General features: G+C 36.3%; 1 protein-coding gene across 4 annotated transcripts in view; it reads left to right on the top strand.

Annotated features, from left to right (window-relative positions):
- LOC136032096 (uncharacterized) overlaps nucleotides 1–18,371 on the top strand; it is a 438,713-nt gene that overhangs the window by 73,472 nt on the left and 346,870 nt on the right. For all 4 annotated transcript variants that reach the window (XM_065712239.1, XM_065712241.1, XM_065712240.1 and 1 more), the window contains exon 5: nucleotides 4,256–4,398. In XM_065712239.1, the coding sequence (XP_065568311.1) occupies nucleotides 4,256–4,398 (143 nt within the window). The remainder of the gene's footprint in view (nucleotides 1–4,255; nucleotides 4,399–18,371) is intronic.

Raw genomic sequence — 18,371 nt, 5'->3', positions numbered from 1 at the left:
TTTGGACACAGTATTGCTATCGACTGTTTTGAAGGAATCACTCCTTATGCTCTATTCTGATTTCATTTCTTAAACAAAATTAAAACTTCATCACCATATTTCCTTCGCAAGGCTATGAGATGGGCCAGTATCGTCCAGAAAAGCAAATTTTCCAAGGGTCTGCTGACCAGTATTGATCCACAGACCATGGGACTGAACAACACTGACAACGAAAGAAATTAGTGCTATGCTAAAAAATTCATTATGGAACATCAAATTAACCAATAGAGATTAAAATTTTAATAGAATCCTGTACCGTGTGCATTTCTCTTGAGATCACAAGACAATTTTCCTGGACACATCAGAGAACGTCAGTTTTACGGTTTATTCAGTATAATTTGATGCTTTAATTTTGGCATAATTAGTCTCTTTTGTTTTGCTATAATGCATCACGTTATTTTTCAGGTTTACTTTCCTAATTTAAGTGTACCTCTCTAATACCGGTGAAACTTTTTCATTACCTTCTTTGCTTTTTTTTTACCCTTTTAATTTTTATTTTTTACTGAATGAAGATGTTTAAAGCTTTAATTAATACCCCTGGGACCTGATTGCCAATAAGACCCCTAGGATTGTCCCAGCAGGATACAGGATGCAGTAGGATTGTCCTAGGTGTTAATAAATATTTTTAGCTTCCAAGAAGAAATGTTCCACCATTTCATCGGAGTATTTTTTTTTTTGGTTTGATAGTTTTGACTGATTAATATTATGCTCTCCAACCCTTTGACCTTTCTTGGAAAGCTGAACTTTTCTAATTAGTAAGATAAAGCTCATACGAAAACAATGAGCAAACAATACCTAGTCTCTAAAGCTATTCCGAGAAGAGAACATTTTTGTTTAGAAATACTAGTTGGAACTTCTATCTTCTGGGGATTTAATATGATATTTGATTTGAAATTTAAACCTGGTCCTAATGGCATAATTCTGCTTCCCAATATGAGTGAAAAGTTGGAAATGTAGAATAATGTTTGAATCGAACAGATACTAGTGTTATAGCATTTGCTAGGGAAACATTCTTGGACTGTAATTGAATGTTTCAGCACTTTTTTTTGGGGGGGGGGGCTGATTGGGATAATTAACAGATACAGAGCGAATTATTTGTCGTGCTCCAAACAGATACAGCGGGTTCAAATATTTTCAATATTTTGCATGACACTTTTCAAATTAAAACGGTTAAATTAAAAATAGATCCAAAGTAAAAGTTTACTATCAGAAACCTTTTAAAAGGCTAAAAGTTGGTTGAATGCTTTTAGGAAAAACATCATTTCAATATTTCCGCGTAAAGCATTTTTTTTATCTTGTAGAGTAATTTTTTTGACAGTTTTAAGTTATTTTTTCCGTGAAGGTTCAACCTAACACTAAAAGTTTTCATGCAAATAAGTTTTCTCGGTTTTTAAAAATTGTCAAAAATATATGAGTATATCCCAGTCCAATCTTAATCTTGTCATTCTTCAGGTTTTACTAAGAGGTAAGGTTCTATCAATTAAAAAATTAATTACTATTCCTTTCCAAATGATTGTTAGACATCATTACCTGACAATGAACCTAATGACAATGTTCCTGGGTTTTCATTCATCACGGCTGGAATAGAAAACGAAAATTCTGCCTCATTTTCCTTTTCTTAGCTGATTATCTAGATCTACAAAGTCAGGCTATTCAACGTATTAAATATTTAACAACAAACATTGTAGCAGTCGACAGAGCAAGGAAGTATCCAGTTAGAACAGCATTCATTTAATGTTTAATAGCAAGTAATATTACTTTATTTAATTAGTCTTAGATGAGGGAAGGAGGGGAAATTAGAAGCTGAACTATATTTAACTTTGAAATTTAGCATTGCTCCATAACATTATTTTCCATAGCTTGTTTTGATATAGTTATTATTTTGTTGTTAATGTTGGTTTCAATCTTGCTTTCTATATAAGATAAAATATTGATTTCAAAAAAATTTTATCACGAGCCCGAAGGGCCGATTTTTGGAGTCATAAAACAAAAAAAAAAATCATAAAATAGCACAACCACTAAAAAACTGGCAAAAACAATGCAAAAAAAAAAAAAAAAAAAACAATATCAGAATTTCAAAGCCAATCACTCATCAAAAATATTAAGTGGCAAAACGTCAGAAAGGTAAAACAGCAAAAACTAAAAAAAAAAACTAAAAGAGGTTGAAATAAGATTAACGTTAAAAAGGTTTAAAGAAAACATATAAAAAGGCGGAAGGAACAAAGGATCAAACGAACATAAAACTTGGGTATCACCAGTACCGAAAAAAATGAAAACTAGCGGTTTATTTTATCAGTAACTAAGGGGATAAAGGTTTTTTCATACCTTTTGATAGGAACGGTACTATGATATAACCTTTAGATTAGGAACGGTTCCTATACGATAGGAACGTGTTCAGAAACAGTACGTGGCGGGTGGTTTCTGGGTAGAGGAAGTCTTTGAAGGAAAATGTTTTCCGTGGGAAGGTTTATTATTGCATATTTTTTTTTTCTTACAAAATGGAGGCACAACGTTCCTCCTCTGTGCTCAAGAGTTTCCAGCTTGGCCTTTTTTGGAAGGAGCGACTATGGTACCTTGGCTTCATTAAAAATTCTTCTCAGGGCTCTTTTTTCAATGGATTCAATTTTTTCTGATTCATCACGGGAGATGCCAGGATGCCTAACTGGACAAGCATATTCAGATGTGGGCGGGCAAAGGAAGTATAAATCTTTAAAGAATGGGATGGGGGACATTAAATTTATTCAAAAGCTTAAGGAGAGACATGGGCACATTAGCTCTATGGACGATATCTTTAACGTGGGTATCCGACTTTAAATTAGAGGAAATTGTAACCCCAAGTAATTTAAAGGAAGACGCAGAAATTTTTGTGGGGATAGGGTTGAGGGAAAGGAGTGGGATTGAAGTCTTAAGGAAACATATTGGCATTATCATACATTTAAAGGGGGTTACTCTCATGTTTTAACTCCGCAGCGTCATCTGCAATATTATTGAGGATGCTTTTAGGGCTGCTTACCAAGTTTCTGTAGCAGGTCTGAACAACCGTTAGGTCATCCAAAAATCTCTATCTGTCGGGAAATTCCATAGCGCGGCTATTTATCATAACAGAAAAAGGAGGGAACCTAGGAGAGTGCCTTCGGAGGTTCCATTGTGGACAGGGAAGGGACTGGAATAATGGTTCTGATATTTGACTACCAAGTGATCTATTTGATAAAAAAGGGGCATCCAATTTAACCAAGAAAGAACCAATACTAAAATCAGTTATAAGTTTTTCAACTAAAATATTGTGGTTAACAAGGTCAAATGCTTTATGAAGGTCAATGGAAATCAAATTTGTTTTTCGAGAATTTTCCCAATTGAGTCAATGAGAAAAACAAGGTTATTGGAAGTAGAAGTGGATTGTCTCTCCCTTTTTTCGATCTTATTTTTTTGGAAATAATAAAAAAGGTAGTTTTGAATAAAATACTAAAAAAACATTTGTTTTAAAAATCGGGGGAATGGGGGTAAAAAATTTAGGCTGTAATTTTCCCTAATCCACCAATAGACCCCTTGCTATAATGACAACCTAAGAGAGACCATCCGCATCGACACGGGCAGAACTTGACGCATTTGTACGATTTATCTCTGAGCTGTGGTTCTTGCTAGGGAAGAGTAACATCAAATCTTTTTAAAGAAGTGGGTCGCGATCAACAGACTTCCGTCTTTCTTTAAAGGGAAAACATGCTAAAATGCACAACATAATTGAAATTAAAGGTTGAGTATAATTTATTCTGCATCAAGTCGTGTTTCAACGATCTCCAATTTTCTCAGGTCAATAAGAGCTAGACTCAGTAATCTCATTAAAATAACAGACAAGGGCTTTGAAAGGAAGTCACTGAAAGCACTAATAACAGGAAACAGGATATCTAAAGGCAGACCAAATTGTATTGCTCCAATTTCTTTTATGCGTTATAGTTTTTAAAAAATAATTTACTATATATTTGATGAAACTATTACCGAATCAAAAAAAGTTCCTAAGCATAGTAACCTCAATTTCTGAAATAAGAGGAATTTTATTTCTTTTAAGTATTGACGGGAGGCCTTAAGTTTTAGTTGATAAGGTGGAATGTACACTTCTAAGGTCTAATTCGATTTCAATATATGTGTATACAAGAATAAATATGCTTTTGTTTATCTTGGATAGGCCTTTTTATTATAAATTAAGTCATTATTGTTTCAGGAGGAATTGGTGGAGTCCATCGTGGCGTTAATTCAAGCTTTGATATTAGTGCAGATCTTACAGAACTTGGAAGGACGTCAATTACTGTAATCTGTAGCGGAGTAAAATCAATTCTAGATATTGATAAAACTCTAGAATATTTGGTGAGTATAATTGGACTTGCGAAAGAGAGAGAGAGAGAGGAGTTTATTAACACAAACAAACAAAAAACAGAATAACTACTTGACAAAAAAATAACAAATACTATAGATTTCAACTAACAAATCTGTCCTTAGAAACCTCGTTGAAGTCTGTTCTAGGGTCAACTCTCATAATAACTTTATTTTAAATTTTTAATGTACATAATTTTACTAGCCTTAATTAGTAATAATTAACCAATACTCATTAACTCTTTGGCCATCTACATTTTATAACACGAGACTAATCCTTTACCCATAGATACTAAAACAAAGTCTTTAACTCGAAACACAACCTCCAATAATACCTTAATATGTTTAATATCTTCGGGCACATCTGACTAACATTTAGATCCAACATGCCTAAAAAAAAAGATGGATGACATCGACGGAGCAAAAGGTGTTAGGACGTTCTGAGTTTGTCTTTTTGAATAGTTGTGGACCTCCTTTCCTAGCTGAAACGTAGCTCTAACTTTTTCATAAATTTCTCTGACTGAAACGTGACTGCGGAGAGGACTTTAATATGCAAAGCTGGATTTTGCAGCACATGATGAGGGGGTGGGGGAAAGATAATTTTGCAGCACATGAGGGCAGCACATGGGAGGGGGAGAGAGCAGCACATGATGAGGGGGGGGGGAGAAAATTTTACAGCACATGGGAGGGGGAAAGAGCAGCACATGATGAGGGAGAAAGGGGGAGAGAAAATGAATTTGACCTAACAGTACAACAATAAAAAAGATAAGGATCTACAAGAGAGAAATAAAGCGTACGAATAATCACATCTGGAAACATATTTTTCAACTTCCGCCACATTCCAACATTACGGAGAATCTTAGCATTAATAACCTCAATATGTATTTTAAAAGACACCGTTTCATCTATATACACTCCTAAGTACTTAAGCTCAGCATTCCTGTGAGAAAAAATGTCACCTAAAATTAAACAATGAATCCTGGATAATAATTCTTGGAAAGACTATAAACAACGACTGATGACTTACCAAGATTAATCACTAATCTTTTGGCCTCTAGCCAAATTTGAATTTGACTTGGACCTTCTTTCAGTGTCCACATTAGCTGATTTTCAGTCTTGGCTGCAACTGTGAATTGTGTGTCATCTGCCAGCATAGCCAGAATTTTCATAACTGAAATTTCACTTCTAATCTGTCTATAAGGCAGTTCAACGTCTAGATCATCATCATCATTACAGAAATCATTAATATATAAAAGGAAAAATAACGGGCCGAGAGAAGATCATTGTGGCACTCCATGTTTCACTTCCCTAAACCCTGAAATTTCATCATTAATGGCCACACACTGCATTCTACCAGTGAGAAAAGATTGAATGAATCCCCATGCCTGGCCGCGAACACCAGCACTTACCAACTTCCCAAGCAGTAGTCTGTGGTTAACACAATTAAATACTTTCACAATATCTTAGAACAGAGAAGCAACTTTTATATTAACGTCTAATGAATCATTTATTGTTATTGTGAGTAACAAAAGCGATTGCTCTGTTGACCTATTTTTTACGAAATTTGAATTGGTTTTCATAGGAAAAATTTCGGGTGTCCAAAAAACTTGCCAGTCTCCTACAAAAAACTAAAAACACTGATAGTAATGAATCTGGTCTATAATTACGAGGGTTGGACCAACCACCACTTTTAAGTAAAGGAATAATCTTTCCGCGTTTAAGACGATCAGGAAGCATACATTTCTGAAAACAGTGATTAATCAAAAACAAAAAAAATCTGACTGAATCGAACTAAAAACAAATTTAACAGCTTTTAATGGAAAACGATCAATACCGGCTTCAGAATTACCAAACAGCACAAGCACTTCCTTTAACTCCATCATGGTCACTATTTTGAGGTATAACGAGACGTCGGCATCTTCTGGTAGATATCTTTCAAATGTTTTCCCATTCTGGCCCTACTATCATTCCTGGTCCCTTTTTCGGTGAAATGGTCGATTATCTGATTCAGGCTAATTGAATTTGGGAACCTTATATTTTTCTTTTTGTCACCTCAGTAATCACCCTCCCATGTTTTTGTAGGACTTCCCTCAGCTCACTAACTCCTCTTTAGGATAATCTTTTTTTTAACTATTTTCAAACTGTTATTTAAAAAATTGTGATACATAGAGTAAGGTCTCTATTCTATATAAGTTCCCTTTACAGTCTTCTTACAAAGCGTGTGACGCTTCTCTATACATTTAGGAAGAGAGCTACTAATTCACGGTTTAACGAGATTAACAATTCTACTACTTATCTTCTCCTGAATAGACGCTGTATTGAAATATTTAAAATAAAATCATAACATTTCCGAAACTCTTCCTTAATGTCAAGATTCTCATTATTTATTGTTAACTACTTTTCCTCCAGCAGGTTTTTAAATCTTAAAAATGTAAGGTAGTTAAGTACCAGACTTCTTTTTCCATGATTTTTGCTTCCCAGGTCTAAGGCTTTCGACTAATTCATGGGACGCGATGACTCCATAATGATCTGAAACATCATTAACTAGCACTTTAGGGTCTCTCACCTGGTGATTAGTGAACCAGTTATCAAGTAAAGTTGCTGAAGTCCTTACCCTTGTAATCCTAGTCGGTATGTTAATAGCTGCATACAACCCATAGGACATCATCAAATTGCAAAATGCAGTAGATATTTAATTACGCTGAATTTGCGTCAGGTAGATGTTAAAGCTCCCTTCAGCATAACATACATGCGCATTTTTTGGTAATTTTTATAACTGCTCTTCAAGGCAACACGTAAAAGTCTTGAAACTACCGGAGGGTGGTCTATACACAATACAAATAATAAAACATTCTCTGTTCACTTATATCTCTAGAATCAAAGCCTCAAAAATCATTTCAAAATTTACTTGAATATCAGGCCTTACCTAAGCCGCAGTTCCACCATATTGGTGTACCTTCCTGTGCTGCAGAGCCAATTCAATACCGTCAAGATTTAATAACGAAGCCTTGTGATCCCTCAGCCATGTCCCAGTCAGAGCTAAAACGCATAAATTGCCACTTTGAATCAGTTCAACAAAGAAACTTAAAGATGAGTCCCTGACAGTTTAAATACAACACATTCACTATATTACCAAATATTCTTTGATGCTTCATAGCACAATTGATCACATACTTACTATTATCAATCATGAAAAGACTATTGCTTACATAGCAATTAAAATCATGGTTCAGGTAATTGTTAAACTCTTCAGTAGTTTACCGGTTTACTCTCCAGTATATCCAAATTATTGTTATTATTACTACAATTCTGAAAAATAACTCAGCACCAAATCAACAACTAAAATTAATGAATCATCACTGCAGTAAATCATCACCAACATCACTTTTATTAACCAAACTCTTTAAAAATTATCTTCTCGACTTAATAGATATGTGCTAGCATTCTTTTTATATCTTTATTATTTAGCGTCGGACCTAAAGTCACAAATGTGACGAAAATCAAAACCGAATCAGCTCATTGTTCGTGAAAATTTGCTTGTCCAACTTGTTAGGACGCTCTGGGCAGAAGTGTAGCATGGCCCTGAAACATTTCAAAAAGTGTCCCTCTCATTTTAGGGTGAGAAACCAAGTAAGAGTTACCGTCACTTATATATATATATTAAATAAGAAAAACAAGTTTTTTCAACTGAAATTAAGGACTAACATTAAAACATAAAACGAACAGATATTATTACGTATATGAGGGGCTTCGCCCCTTAGTCAATACCTCGCTCTTTGCGCTCAAGTTCGGATTTTGCACCAATTCTTTAAGAGTGACCCCTGAATCACAAAGCCCGTTTAATCAGAATAAATAGCTCTTTTGCAAGTACAAAAATAAAGATTTTAGCGCAAAGAGCTTCAGCTGAAAATACTTGTTTTTTTTTAATTTCTGATCGTTTTTTAAATAATACTGGAAAATCCGGCGTCCCCTTCATAGAAATGTCCCTTCCCCCATGAAAAGTTCCTCCATGGAAAGATCCTCTCAAAGTTTTTCTTCTCACTCAATTGGACTATCTGTTTTTTTTTTTTTTACAATTAACCATGACTTGATGCCCATAACTATTCCCTTTTAGTTCAAAATTATTACCTCTGTGTACTTCCCAATAACCAATACTAAATGTAAACAATGGGCAAAGTTCACAACTTGCAGCCCTTCCACCGGGTGCTGTGCGGGATTAAGTCTTCCACAAAGACATATTTATTAGATTTTTCGACTATGCTGAACAAAATGCCTCTCAAAAATCTGATTGGGTGACGGTGGGAAAAAAATAAGTGTGGAAGGGGGCCTAGTTGCCCTCCAATTTCGGCTTACTAGAACAAAATGGCTTATGAGATTTTTTGACTATGCTGAACAAAATGGTTATCTCAAAATTTTAATCGGGTGATTCTGAAAAAACGTAAGCGTGGGAGGGGGCCTAGTTGCCCTCCAATTTTTTTGGTCACTGAAAAAGGCCGCTAGAACTTTTAATTTCCGTTCAAATGAGCCCTCTCGCGATATTCTAGGACCACTGGGTCGATACGATCACCTCTGGTAAGAAAAAATGCAAATAAATAAACACACATCCGTTATTTTTCTTCTGGCAAAAATACAAAATTCTACATTTTCGCGAATAGGAGCTTGAAACCTCTACTGTAGGGTTCTCTCATACGCTGAATCTGATGGTGTGATGTTCATAAAGTGACATTCTATGACTTTTAGGGGATGTTTCCCCTTTTTTTGAAAATAAGGTAAATATTCTCAGGCTCGTAATTTTTGACGGGGAAGACTAAAATTTTTGAAACTTATATATTTGAAATCAACATAAAAATCCGATTCTTTTTATGTATTTACTGGTGTCAAAATTCCTTGTTTTAAAATTTCGGTTACTATTGGGCCGTGTCGCTCCTTACTTACAGTTCGTTGCCACGAACTGCTTGATTCCCAAAAATTTTTCTTTTGGGAAAAAATTCCCAAAAACATTGCTTGACAAATCTCCCCAGCATTCTCTGCATCCTCTAGTCCTAAGTTTCCCCCAAAGTGTTTGGGATCTAGACATCAATTTTTCATAATCAATCTCAGATGCGTAATCAGCAATTCTGGATATTCAATGAGCGAGACCAAGGCTGTAAAACATATCTATATGTGTAAAGTGACCAAGGATAGGATGTGGAGCAACAATGTAAATAATGGGCAAAGTTTACAACTTGCAGTCGTTCCCCTGGGGGCTGTGGGGGATTAAGTCATCCTCAAAGATATATTTATTAGATTTTTCGACTATGCTGAACAAAATGGCTTTCTCAAAATTTTGACCAGGTGATTTTGAGAAAAAATGAGTGTGGGAGGGGGCCTAGTTGTCCTCCAATTTTTTGGGTAAATTAAATAGGGCACTAGAGCTTTTAATTTCCGTCCAAATGAGCCCCCTTGCGATATTCTAGGACCACTGTGTTGATACGATCACCCCTGAAAAAAATAAAAGTAAAAAAATGAACACGCATCCGTTATTTTTCTTCTGGCAAAAAATACAAAGTTCCACATTTTTGCAGATAGGAGCTCGAAACTTCAACAGTAGGGTTTTCTGATACGCTAAATCTGATGGTGTCGGACTTGGTGTAAAGAGCGAGGGATTGCGGAGGGGACAACCCGTTTCATACATGGAGTAATTTCTGTTCGTTTTAAGTTTTAATGTCGCTCCTTACTTTCAGTTAAAAAACTATTTTTTTTTATTTAATTTCTGAACGTTTTTGAATTAATGCATGTTTGATTTTGGTTCTCCGCACATAAAGTATTAAAACAAAATTTGCATATTAATTCTTTTTTTGGCGAAATGGCTTTCTCTTAGTTTTGATCAAGACGATTTTGAGAAATAAGGGGTGGGGAAGGAGGCCTAGTTGTCCTCCCATTTTTCGGTTACTTAAAAAGGCAACTAGAACTTTTAATTTTTAACGAACGTTTTTATTAGTAAAAAATATTCGTAACTTAAGAATTAACTTACGTAACAAACTTTTATATTCTTATATTTTTATTATGTATATGAGGGGGTTTATCCCCTCGTTAATACCTCGCTCTTTACTCTAAATCTTAAGTTTTGTCCCAATTTTTTAAGAATGACCTCTGAATCAGAAAGGCCGAAGAATAAATAGTTATAATTACTAAAAATACTTTAGCATAAAGAGTGAGGTATTTATCTCCTCCTAAATACCTCCCTCTTTATGCTAAAGTATTTTTAGAACCCCTCATATGTGTAATAATGTTTGTTCGTTTTATGTCTTAATGCTACTCCTTACTTTCAAGTGAAAATACTTTTTCATGTTTATTTTTTTATTGTTTTTTTTTATAGTAATGCTAGAAAATCCTGCGCCCTTTTCATTGAATTTATCTTCCCCCATGGCATATTTCTCCAAGGAAAGGTCCTCCCACATAGCCCCCTCCCCTCAACCCCATCCCCCAAACCAAAAAAAAATCCCTCTGAAAATGTCTGTACACTTCCCAGTAACCATTACTGTACGTAAATACTGGTCAAACTTTGTAACTTGCAGCCCCTCACCCAGGGACTGTGGGGGAGTAAGTCATCCCCAAAGACATAGCTGTTATGGTTTTCGACTATGCGGAGCAAAATGGCTGTCTCAAAATTTTGATCCGTTGACTTTGGGAAAAAAATGAGCGTGGAAGGGGGCCTAGGTTAAGATTCGTTAGTATTCTATGACTTTTAGGGCGTGTTTTCCCCTATTTTCCAAAATAAGGCAAATTGTCTCAGGCTCGTAACTTTTGATGACAAAGACTAAATTTGATGAAACTTATATATATTTAAAATCAACATGAAAATCTGATTCTTTTGATGTATCTTTTAGCATCAAAATTCTGTTTTTTAGAGTTTCGTTTACTATTGAGTCGGGTCGCTCCTTACTACAGTTCGTTACCACGAACTGTTTGACTACCTGGATCTGTAGTGACAATTGTATTTATTATTATTGGTGGTGGTTTTATTTGTTTTTAGTTTAGTGTTTTTTCTTTTTATCTTGTGCTGAGGATGCCTAGTTTAGATACGGGCAAAATATCCGCGTTATTTTAGTCTTTTCTCTCTACTGGCCGCAGTCTCGTTTGAGGTTTTTGTGCCGAGTTTTATCTCTGTTGTATGTTGTCATGTCTGGCCAGTTTGGCTTAAGAACTTTCATAGGATCTTGTACAAGAATTATCTGAGTGATAGATCATATGAAAGCAAAAGGAATTTAAAGAGAGTGGAGAAAGGATTAAAATACGAACTTAGGAGTTATGAAGTGGAGGCCATGGATAAAATTGCCGAGAATACGGGAGATATAGCTAGACGGTATGATAGTAAACTACTGTACTGGCATGTTAATAAATTGAGAGGGCACAGTCAATCCGGACTTGTCCCTGTTAAAGGTAGGGATGGGGCCACAATTAGTGATAAGGAATGAGTTAAAGAGAGATGGGCAGAATATTTTGAGATTATGCTAAACCAAGAAAGAGTTAGTTTTATACGTTCCTTTGTGTTAGATGCCACTGAGCCTTTTATGGTGAGAGTTAAATTTGCTTACGTCTCGTTTCCAACCCACTTGGGTAAAAAGAGCAGGGGCTGCTTTTCTGGCCTTTAATTAACAGTACGGACGCTTCGAATCTGCGATTGTGTGAATGGTTGCGATTGTAGCATAACTGTAATAAATTATGGAACTAACTTCATACTTGCGAATGGAGTTTCATTTTATCATGATATATGTACGAATGACAAATATGTGCTCACTGACTGCATATTTTGCTAATAGTATCTGGTTTTCCCCAAAAATTCTGTGAAAAATTTCTGAGGCTGCGGGTCACGAATTTATTTTCACAAGAACCATCTTTAAGTCTCTTTGCTTTATAGTGCGGATATTTGATTTGCCAGGTTCTTAGGGAAACTGAACGTTTACTCCGTTTTTGAACCACTTTTGTCAATTGTGTGAATACATCTTCTCCGATCCCTTTTGATCTACGGTGCTTGCGCTCAGCGTTTGGCCCCATTTGATCAGCAGTATGTACGGTCTTCTTCAGACCCTTGCGGACAACTGTGTGTAAGCTCTGTCTACGACCCCTTTTGTTGAACGGTGTGTACAATCCGTTTCTTACCTCTTTTGTTAACATTGCAAACGATCTGTTTTCAACCCATTTTGATTGCCCGGTGACTTATCTCCAACCTCATTGGATGAAGAGGAACTTATTCTAAATTGGAATTGTCGAGTACTTGATTTATTTTTTCAACCGATTCCAGAACTGATTGAGCTTTCTCCATACCCTTTTGGAAACCTCTAATAGCATCCAATTCCTTGCTAAAAATACAGGATTGCTTGCTAAATTAGGAACACTTGAGGACGAGATTTATTTTTATCTTCACAGAAATGTTTCTGAAGGAGTTGTATAAGGAAAAAGAGAGCAGTAAAAACCTCTGTGGAAAAGTTTTACGGCGCAATAAAGCATGGTTCAAGTGTAGGTCCATTTATTATTGAAGAGTATTCATAATAAAATGTGGCAGTAAACTTCATCACATACTGAACCGGTTTTTTCTCTCTTGAATAAAAGCTTCTTGTATATCACTTATAAAATACAGCCTTTGGATTTAAAATCATCGATTTGTGAAGTTGTTTTGGCAAATAGCAATAAAGTTGCATAAATGACACGATAGTAACCTAGTGGTACACAGTGAAGTTTCCTATTGTGATTCAATAAAAGAAAAAAAGTTTTTTCAACTGAAATTCAAGACGAACAGAAATTCGTCTTGTTCAAGACGAACAGAAATTTCTGTTCGTTTCTGTTGGAAACGAACATAAATTATTCCATATATGAGGGAGTCTGCACTCTCCTCAACTCCTCGTTCGATACGCTGAAGTTTTAAAGGTTTTAAAAAAGCTTCTTATCAAACAGTTAGTGCTAAAAAATTGTAAGTAAGGAGCGACTCGGCCCAGTAGTAACCGGAACTCTAAAATCGAAATTATGATAACAGTCGATGCATCAAAAGAATTGAATTTTTACGCTGATTCTAAATGTATAAAATTCATTAAGTTTAATGTTGCCCATCAAAAGTCGCAAGTATGAGAAAATTTGCCTGATTTTAGAAAACAGAGTGAGATAACTCCCAAAAATCAAGTAATCTTAATAAAATTATATTGGTCAGATTCAGGATATCAGAGAACCATTTATTGTAAAAGTTTCAAGCTCCTATTTTCAAAAATGTGGAATTTTGCATTTTTTTTTTCAGAACAAAGATTGCTGTGTGGAGGAATTTTCTGTGGGGATGGGGGGATTTATGTTAAACGAGGAGAGTTTTCCGGGGAAAATTTTACACGGTGGGGGTATTTCTATGCATGATTTTCATAATGGTCAGAATTTAAATGAACAAGAGCTAAGAGGTCATATGTCACTTGTGACGAGGTCGGAAGAGCCAAAAGCTCATATTGCATGAGTTCTAGTGAAATTCTAAGAATCAATAGATTGATTTAAAAGGAAAATCAGAGGCTTAATGCCTGTCGGGATGTAAAATAAGAGCTCTGAGACACGAGGTCCTTCTAAATACCGAAATTCATTAAGATCCAATCACCCACTCTTAAGTTAAAAATACCTGATTTTTTTCTAATTTTTCCTCTCCCTTCAGTCCCCCAGATTGTTGAATCGGGAAAACGACTTTATCGAGTCAATTTGTACAGGTCCCTGACACGCATACCAATTTTCATCGTCCTAGCACGTCAACTCGCCAAAGCAATTTCATTGAGATCCGATCACCTGTTCGTAAGTTAAAAATGCCTCAATTTTTCTAATTTTTCCAAATTAACACACCCTCCCCCAACTCACCCGAAGAGAGCGGAATCAGTCTGGTTATGTCCATCACGTATCCAGGACTTGTGCTTATTATTCCCACCAAGTTTCATGCCGATTTCTTCACTCTAAACCTTTTCCAAGATTTTCCGTTTTCCCCCTAGAACTCCCCCATTATCGCCGAATACGGTCGGGATTTAAAATAAGAGCTCTGAGACACGAGGTCCTTCTAAATATCAAATTTCATTAAGATCATATCACCCATTCGTAAGTTAAAAATACCTAATTTTTTTCAATTTTTCTTCTCCCTCCAGCCTCCCAGATGGTCAAATCGAGGAAATGACTGTTATCAAGTCAATTTATGCAGGTCCCTGACACGCCTACCAATTTTCATCGTCCTAGCACGTCCAGAAGCAACGGACTCGCCAAAGCACTGGAAATCCCCCCAACTCCCCCAAAGAGAGCGGATCTGTTCCAATTATGTCAATTGTGTTTATTCTTCCCATCAAGTTTTATCCCGATCTCTCCACTCTAAGCGTTTTCCAAGATTTCCGGTTTCCAAGATTTCTTTTGCCCCTCTCCTCCAACCCCCTATGTCCCGGGTCCGATTCGAATTGAAAATGGAGGATTTGAGACATAAGATCTTTCTATATATCAAGTTTCATTAAGATCCGATCACCCATTCGTAAGATAAAGATACTAAAATTTTCACGTTCTTCAAGATTTCCGGGTTCACCCTCCAACTCCCCCAATGTCACCGGATCTGGTCGGGATTTAAAATAAGAGCTCTTAAGCACATGATCCTTCTAAATATTAAATTTCATTAAGATCTGGTCACCCGTTCGTAAGTTACAAATACCTCTCTTTTCTAACTTTTTACGAATTACCCTCCCACAACTCCCCCAAAGAGAGCGGATCCGGTCTGGTTATGTTAGTCACGTATCTTCGACTGGTCTTATTCTTCCCACCAAGTATCATCCTGATCTCTCCACTCTAAGCGTTTTCCAACATATTCGGTTCCCCCTAACTCCTTCCAATGACACTGGATCCGGTCGGTATTTAAAATAAGAGATCTGAGTTACAAGGTCCTTTCAAATATGAAATTTCATTAAGATCCGGTCGCTTAAAAAATATCTCATTTATTTTAATTTTTTCAGAATTACCCCCCCCCCCAACTCCCCCAAAGAGAGTGGATCCGTTGCGGTTATGTCAATTACGAATCTAGTACTTTTGCTTACTTTTCCCACTAAGTTTCATCCCGATCACTCCTCTCTAAGCGTTTTCCAAGATTTTAGGTTTCATTCTCCAACTCCCCCCAATGCCACCGGTTCCTGTCGGTATTCAAAATAAGAGCTCTGAGACACGATATGCTTCTAAATATCGAATTGCATTAAGATCCGATCACCCTTTCATAAGTTATAAATACCTCATCTGTTATAATATTTCTTAATTAACCGTCCCCTCGCTCCCCGTAGATGTTCGAATCGGAGAAACGACTATTTCTAATTTAATATGGTCTGGTCCTGTATACGCCTGCCAAATTTCATCGTCCTAGCTTATCTGGAAGTGCCTAAACTAGCAAAACCGGGACAAACAGACCGACAGTATTACGATCGATATACGTCACTTGGTAAATACCAAGCGCCATAAAAATGGGGTATATTGTATTTGTTAGAACACAAACCCATTTTGGTCTTCCAGTCATACAGATTAAAAATCAATCCGTGATTCCTCTTCCAACAAGGTGCTATATGTTTACAATTTTTTAAAGGGTTAGATTTAGAGGGACGAAGTACTGGAGGGCCACCTGCCAATATTGGCTCTTCAATCCTTCAAATTGAAGATCCTCGCATGGTTTTTGTTTAATAAGATCCAAGATCCCCACTTTTTCTCCTAAAAGTTCCTAAAAAGCGGGCCAGGGCCCGCTTTTTTCTCCAGGCTGTATTTGGAACACAACAGGACTTAGCTTGTTTGTGAGCATGGTCATCATCCAATTTTTCTTTATACTACAACAAAGAATTTAGCATCAAAATGACTCACCTCATGAAAAATCTCGTAAAAACGCTGCAATATACATTCATAAGCTTTTCAAGGAGTATAGATCGGCTATAGAAAGAACACCGCATCTTTTTTTGTCCAAAAGTTTGTTTTCTTGCCTTGGGCCGATTTTTTAACCTCCTCCCACTAAGAAAGGAGCAAAGGGAAACCTCCAATTACTTTAGCAATGGGAGAACCATTAAAGTCTAGGAGCTAGACATGACATTCGCCTGTCTCAGTCCCGAAATACAAAAATAAACAGCAAACTTAATCAAAATCACAAATAGAAATTGCCTGTAAAAGTGGATAGCAAGACTTTCGGAACCGTGGGAAAATGCTTCTTTTATAGGGACTGTAAATTTTCCTGTTTAAGGCTCTTAGCAAGTATTTTGGCATTGGGACCTAGGAAATGTCACAGATTTAGAGCTCTTTTGGATTTGAGTCCAACTTCAATTGCGGCCTCATAGCTTGCCTGATTAAATGGAGCTTTTCACTCGAAAGCAGAAAAATGGTGCATTTACTAGATCAGCTTCTTTTCTAGTTTTGTCGTTGTCAAGAATGTGTCTGACAACCTGGATAGGTGTCATCCATACCCTTTGCTGAATATTCTTCTTAAGGTCAATAAAGCTATCTTGTTTCATGAGTCACCATGTCTATGGACCTTTTAGATAAGTTTTAAAATTTTCCTTATTTTATTCGAGGTTTTATTGATTTTTTCGTAAAACTACCAAAAAAGGCGAAACATCGCCATTTCAGCAACAGAAATGTATCTACCATCAAAATGTAACAAAAAATCCCTAATAACATATTCAAAATCAGCCGAAAACGGCCGTGCAGAAATATCCCTTTTTTCGGGGAAAAGAGAGGAAAAAAGGGAGGATTTGGATTTAAATTTCTGCAATATTTTCTGGATTGAAAGGTCGTTTCCCATTAATTCAAGTCTGGGGAGACCGAAGATGACATTAAAATTGAAAAATCCCATCACTTTGTACCCCATTTCCATCCTAGGCAAGGCCAGAAGGGGTAAATATACCATTTGTGGTTTTTAATAATGCAATACATAATTAAGGAAAATATCTAATTGAAATGCCATTTCCTATTATTTCAATTCCAGGAAGACCAAAAATGACATAATATTCGATCACTTAGTACCCCATTTCCACCCTAGGCGAGGTCAGAAGGGATAAAAATACCATTTCTGGTATTATAATAATATAACACATAACGAGAAAAATACATAATTGAAAGGTCATTTTCTGTTAATTCAAGTCCAGGGAGACATGTTTTTTTTTTTCAATTATTTATTATATTGTTATAATGCCACAAATGGTGTTTTACCTCTTCTGACCTCGCCTAGGGTGGAAATGGTGTAGTAAGTGATGGAATTTTTCAATTCAGATGTCATTTTCGGTCTCCCAGGACTCGAAATAATAGGACACGACGTTTCAATCCAGAAAATATTGCAGAAATATAAATTCGAGGTCCACCCGTCTTTCCCTTCTTTTCCCTGAAAAAGGGGTTTTTCTGCACGACCGATTTTGGCCGATTTTTTTTATGTTATAAAGCAAATTTTTCTGAACATTTCAGTGCCCAAATGCCGGGTCAAAACCGTTTTTTTTTACTGGACCGTATGCGCAACGTACGAACCACAGCTTAGATATCAATATACAGTTATGAACAAGAGCTAAGAGCTCATATGGCACTTGTGACGAGGCGAGAAGAGCTAAGAGCCAAGAGATCATATGGTATGAGCTCTAACAAAATTCTATGAATCAATAGATTGATTTAAAAAGGAAAATAAGAGGCTTAATGCCGATCAAGATTTAAAATAAGAGCTCTGAGTCACAAAGTCCTTCTAAATATCAAAATTCATTAAGATCCGATCACCCACTCGTAAGTTATAAATACCTAATTTTTTCTAATTTTTCCTCTCCCTTTTGCCCCCCAGATGGTCGAATCTGGGAAAACGACTTTATCAAGTCAAATTGTGCAGCTCCTTGACACGCCTACCAATTTTCATCGCCCTAGCACGTCCAGGAGCACCAAACTCGCCAAATCACTGAACCCCTCCCCCCAACTCCCCCAAAGAGAGCGAATCCAGTACGATT

Source organism: Artemia franciscana, chromosome 10, assembly GCF_032884065.1.
Source record: "Artemia franciscana chromosome 10, ASM3288406v1, whole genome shotgun sequence".
Classification (NCBI taxonomy): Eukaryota; Metazoa; Arthropoda; class Branchiopoda; order Anostraca; family Artemiidae; genus Artemia; species Artemia franciscana.
This window is presented reverse-complemented; position numbering and strand designations above follow the sequence as displayed.